General features: G+C 24.4%; 1 protein-coding gene across 4 annotated transcripts in view; it reads left to right on the forward strand.

Annotated features, from left to right (window-relative positions):
* LOC112688028 (putative ATP-dependent RNA helicase TDRD12) overlaps positions 1–5112 on the forward strand; it is a 47420-nt gene extending 42308 nt beyond the window's left edge. For 3 of the 4 annotated variants that reach the window (XM_025561050.1, XM_025561043.1, XM_025561065.1), the window contains one exon: positions 2694–5112. In XM_025561050.1, the coding sequence (XP_025416835.1) occupies positions 2726–5095 (2370 nt within the window). In that variant the 5' untranslated portion in view covers positions 2694–2725 and the 3' untranslated portion in view covers positions 5096–5112. Of the gene's footprint in view, positions 1–1288; positions 1576–2693 lie in introns of those variants that run through there. The other variant, XM_025561058.1, reaches the window with a different exon arrangement.
* The last annotated feature ends 1430 nt before the right edge of the window (positions 5113–6542 follow it).

Raw genomic sequence — 6542 nt, forward strand, 5'->3', positions numbered from 1 at the left:
ACTTAATAGTTACTCAAAAATTAATTAAACTATTTAAAAATATAATAATTTATTAGTAAATTCTAACTTTTACATAAAGTAACCTAAACTTATTCATTATTTTGCTTTTAAATATTGAAGTATATACCTATAGTCATATTGTATAAGGATACTTTGCACTAACGTTTTATAAATATGAAAATTAAATGCATTTTGGATGTTGGTGCAATGTTACCCAATAGCATAGTTAACTGTGCACCAATTTTTTTAAAAAAAATTGTTTAATCAATTTTTAAGTTTGTCAAATTTTTGTTGCACAAAATCATTCTTTATGTTCATACCTAAAAGACTGTGAAACTTGTAAAATGTTATCATTATTATTAATTTAACAGTGTATATCTTAGTTTAAAAAACCAAGAAATTTGGTGCAAAGAAACCCTCAGTCACGGTATGTGTTTGAAAATAAAACTGGTTATCAAATAATTATTTTTAAGCTTGAAGGCTTAAACTACCACGTATTAAGTACTAATGAATGTATGTAGTGTCAGTGATAGAAATAATTTTCTGAACCAAAAAACTAAAAATTATTAATGATTACAGACATTCGTTAGTGGCATTTATACTAGAGAGAATAGATGTTTCCCTCATATTAAATATATTAAACATCACTATAAATATATATTTTTTATAAAGGTTTTTAGATTTAACAGGATAAAATTATGTTTGCTGTTAGTAGATATTAGATTATTATTCAATATAAAAGCAGTCTGCATAGGTGCACACATACATTTATTTTAATATTTAAATTAATACAAAATGATAATTTTAAAATAATTTACTTTGTATAATATATAATAATATATTGATATTATATAATAATGTATTAGTATTAGTATTAATATATAATTAGGTATTTTAATTAAAAAAACTAAGAATTGAAGTTTTAAGTAAAATCAATGAAAAAACTTAATAGCAAATAATAAATAGGTATTATATTCTAAAATAATTTAAGTACAAACTTATGGAAAATTAATCCTTTATTAATATCGTTTGAATTTATGCAATTATAGGCACTACAATAGTTAACCATTTTATTATATGAAACCAAGGTACGTAAATATAAATTGATTAGGTATTAAACAAATTATAAAATACAATATTAAATTAAAACCGATTGAATTAATAAGATTTTTGATTTACATTCAATTGTTGAATAGAATAATATACAAAGAGAGAGAAAACATTACCTAATATATTTGTTATCTTTGTTTATCACGGTCACTCGGTTTTATTTACATTGTTCATATGGCTAGTAAGCATTCCAGTTATCGTATAGTTCAATGTGTGGTATTAAATTTTAATCTATTCCGTAGAATACCTGATAAGATTTATCAATCATTAGTAATTGTTATTGATAACGAAATGAATAATTTTTATCGTTTTTTCTGACATCCATAAAAACCTCTGACCTATGGCACACGTCGGCTTCAGATTTTATATCAACGTTACTAACGATTTTGATAACAGCCGGTGATAGTTTATCGGTCTTATTCTACGAGTGCATTAGTCAATTATACTACAAATTTACTTAAATAGGTAATAATTATTCAATTATTATTAATTTTAAAAACGTTCACTATGCCAAAATGTTATTAAATTGAATACTAACAACGAGTTATGATTTTAATTATTGGGAAAAGTACTTTTTTATAATCCTGACATACATTTCCGTTGTGACTTGTAAATATATTAGTATATAATTTATATTATAAATTATGTATGTTATTTGTATATTATATAAACAATCATTTTCTAATAGAATTATAAAACTGTCACTTAAGTCACTATACTATTTTTTTTTTACATACATTTTTGATTTTTTCATTAAATGTACTTAATAGTAAAGTTATCTCCTGTTTATTCATATTTTAATAATTTTAATTTCATGTTTTCTACTACTAAATGGTTCAATTTTTTTTAAGTCTAAATAATAATAATTGTAGGATTTTAAATCTTATAGTATTATTGAGTGTTGAAAGTACACTGATATTTGATTTATATTTATTTTAGCCTCAATATATTTGCTATAATTTTTTATATAATTTTTTTTATTATAATTCGAGGTTTCTATAAACATAACTAATAGTATAATGTTATATTTACCTTAATCATCTATTTCATTTGAGTTATTGAACCAATGTTTATACTGAATTAAATCACTACAATTACAGATCTTGATATGTGAACCTTAGCATATCTATTCTATACTACATATGTACTTATTATGTAAATTGTATCATTATTATAATATACCCTACATACATATATATTATTTATATAGTAAAAGAATCATTACAGTTCCATATGCTTATAAAAATATGTTTGAACAGAAACCTATTGTGTCTCAATCTTCTAAAAGCATCCATTTGTATTTTTTTTTTATGGTAAATTAAATAAACAAAACAACGGGATTGCCACTACCTTAGTTACAGTAATGTTATTAGTCATATAATCAACTTATAAAAAATAAGATAAATACATTAAAAATATAACAATTTAGTATAATTTATTATTTCTTTATCTGAGACTAATTAACACTGATATTGTGTATAGATTATATTAAATATGTATATGTATATATATAATTTATACGATGTTAGCTTTTAAGATTTTTATAAATTATAAAAGTAATTATAGTTAAATTTTTTTACTAGGTAAAACTATAGTCAAATCTTATACATCAAATATGTTTGACTTTATAAAAATACCATTCAAGAAAAGTAAAGAACAAATTGTACTCCAATCTCTTTGTGATCAAGTAAAACAGTTTGGTTTTTGTAAAGGACCCTGTTTAGAGCGTCATGAGTTATGTAAACAACTTGACAAGAATTGTCTCAATATTCCATTTAAATGTTTAGTTGGTATTCAATTGACAAGAATCCTTAGTGCTTCACATTTTTATGGAAGGATTCTTAAATATTCTACTGTAAAGGATCCAAGAAAAGATGAAGATTGGATAAATGTTGATGATTTGTTTGAAGTAATAAAATCTGAGTTAAAATTAATTGGATCATATTTAGACACTAAAATTTTACATGAAACCCCTGTTATTGGAGAAATGGTTATGGTAGAAATTGAAAAAGAATATTTTAGAGCAGTTATTTTGGATGTAATACATGGATGGTTCATGGTTAATATAAAAGTAAAATTAATTGACTTGGGACGTAAAGAAGAAATTCCTTCTAATAAAGTATTTTCATTACCAAATCATTTAAAAGAATTTCGTCCTGTAGCAATTGAAATTATCTTATCTATGGAACCATTTGGAGAAGAAGAATCAGTTTTAAGTTGGCCAAATACTACAACAAAACTTGTACAAAGTTTATTTGAACCTCTTATTTTAACAAATATAGAATTTATTTGTAAAGTTGAACTAACATTAGGAACAACTATATGGATTGATTGGATTTTAGCTAAAAAATGTATGAATTGTTCCCACTTGGCATGTAAACTTTACCAAAACTCTTTAAAATTGCCCAGGGAATTAATTGACCGTAAGCTTGCAAAAACAACTTCTCGACTTATTGATAGACTAGAAGACTTAAATAAAAATGCACATGTTTGGAAAGTACATCTAAATAAAGATAAGCCAATAAATACATTTTTGAATATTCAAAAATCTGGTTTATCATTATTTTCATGTGAAGAGAAAAAAATTAAAAACGATAACCCTATTCAAGTACAATGGGCTCATTTATCCGAGAATATGATATATAATGTATCTGTTGATTATATTGAACATCCAAAATGTTTTTTGGTGCGTAATTTGCAGTTTGGTAAAAGCATTTATGCTCTTCAAAAGGATATTGATGAAGCTATTAATAGTAATACAGTTTATCAATTAACTTGTGCTAATGTAGGGACAGTGTGCCTTGCTCTATCACCTGAAGAAAATAAGTACAATCGTGCCCTTGTCAAACAAGTTAAAGATCAAATTGTTAATATTTTATATGTAGATTATGGTGAATTTTGCCAAGTTAAAATTAAAAATCTTTTGACTATACCATCAAATTTAATAACAAAGTTACCATTTCAAGTAATTGAGTGCAATTTGAGTGGGTTTAAAGATATTTCACAAACTGATATTATTGATCAGTTTGTTGATCGTTTTTTCCATCTAACGAATACTAATTTATGTTTATACGTTCTTTCTTCATCAACAAATGCAAAATTAACTGGGGGTAACTATTATGAAATTGTTTTGTTTAACAATGTTATGAACATAAACACTACAATGGCTGATGACTTTAATATGTATGTTGATAATATGCAAATACAAAATATTTCAACCTTGAATTTTAAATATGATGAAATTGAGGATGATAAGTTAGATGAAGAAGAATTTCATAGTCAGTTGGAATTATTAGAAGTTCTATTGAATAGTTCTACTAAAATGGATCAAAAAAATATTGAATTAAATTCAAATGATTTAATTCAAGATAAAATTGAAAGTAAAAATGTTGAATCAAATGAAAAAAAAACATTACCTGATTCGCTAAATTTCAATCATGTTACACAGGAAAATAATAAACTGCAAAAGTATGTTAAAACCGTGAAAAAATATTGTTTAGATTGCAATACATCTTCATTGATGCCCCAATGTTTTTGGCACCAGGATGACAAGTGGTTATACATTAAATTAGATGTAATTTCTGTAAATAATTATGATATTTCACATACAACAGATACAATAACAGTTAATATTGAAACCAATACTATTTCTTATTTCTTTAAAATTTTGTTGTTTGCATTTATAGTAGAGGAATTATTTACTTGTCATGTAAATTTTGATGGAATTTACATAAAAGCAAAAAAACTCATTGAAGTTAAATATCGATGGCCTAGGCTTGTAAAATGTTCAAATAGACATAAATACATTATTTATGACCCGGAATATATAGTTGATCATAAAAGCAGGAATTTATGGATAAGAGTATTAAATAAATTTAAAATGAAATCTCATGCTAAGCTGTGTAATGTGGTAGATTATGACAGTGATTCTTATAATAGTGATTCTAGTGTTGAAGAATATACAATTTTTGAAGATACATTATAAATACATTTTTTTTACTGTCGATGTTTTAATACTTTTATAAAAAAGTTAAAATGTATGTTTCTTTTATTATTATTATTATTATTATTTTATTATTTTTCATCTTGTATTTTGAGTATTATAATTAAATGTAATATTGCTGTGTATTTTTAATTTTTTTCAAGAAAATAATTAAATAAGTAATATATAATAAATGTATTTTTTATTAAACTAATTATAATAATCAAATTTGAATCAAAAATTATAGTTATATAGTTCAAGAAATATAAATATAAAATTTAAATATATTATATGTACATTTACCTATTTTAATAATATATAAAATTAAATTTAAATACATTTATGTTGGTATTATTTAACTGTATATTTAATTAATTTTAAATTGTTTTTTTATTGTAATAATAGTGAAGATAGTTGTTAGAGCTCTGAATAATTAGTACTTATTCAAGATTAATTTATTTTGTGTGTAGTGAACCATTTGTAGAGAAACAATCCTTCTGCTGCGTGAGGAGTTTCTGAACAGACTAATCTCGTTGCGTGGCCAAAGCTAACTACCTTGATCTTGCAACTTGATGCTGTGTGATTTTTTCTTTGAGATACACTAAGTTACAAGTTTACCGGAACAAAGTTTGAAGTGTCTTGGAAATTAAGCAAGAAATTTGTTGTGTCTTCAAAGAACTTTTGGGCAATGTGTGATTGAGTGATGGTAAAATTTCTTGGAAAGAATAATCACCTGTAGGGCTGGTAGGGAGGGTCATATGCCCGATATTGTTTTTCAATGTTGAACCTTAATTTCTCCTGAAGAGAATGATACATTTTTTATGTTTTATAAAAACAAAAAAATTTAATTTTAATAGATTTAAATTCTGCGTTCTTTTTGAAACACCCTATGTTTATCTAATTATTTTTTTTATTTTTATTCAAAGCTACCTATATAAAATTATTACAGCTTAACAGTTACAACTAAAGATAAATAAACAATAAAAATACATACTGAAAAGACAAAAAAAAAAAAAAAGAAACAATCAGTGATTAAAAAGTTAAAAAATTATAACTAGTATGGTTACTAACAAAAACTGAAATCTACGAAAACAAAAATAAACAATTGAATAAACGGTTGAGTAAATTTAAACCAATATAATCAAATTACGAATTCATCATTTTCGAAAAATTTCAATATAATAATAATAAAGGCCCTTGAAAAGGAATTAAGAATAATTGTTGGTTCTAATGACATAATATTGTTATTATGTAAAAAACAAAGTAATTTAGATCAGGAACTAGAGAGTGATGGGCAATCGGTGAGAATGTGAGAGAAGTCGCAAATTGTTTCTTCTGCATGAGTGCACAAAGGGGAGTCGTTCATGTCAAGGTGAAAGGCATGCGCATAAAGTAAATTATGACCAAGTCTGAGCCTGGCAAATCGTACGATGTGGGACCTGTCTAGAGG

This window comes from Sipha flava, unplaced genomic scaffold (assembly GCF_003268045.1).
Source record: "Sipha flava isolate LNK unplaced genomic scaffold, YSA_version1 109_pilon_pilon, whole genome shotgun sequence".
NCBI classification, from domain to species: Eukaryota; Metazoa; Arthropoda; class Insecta; order Hemiptera; family Aphididae; genus Sipha; species Sipha flava.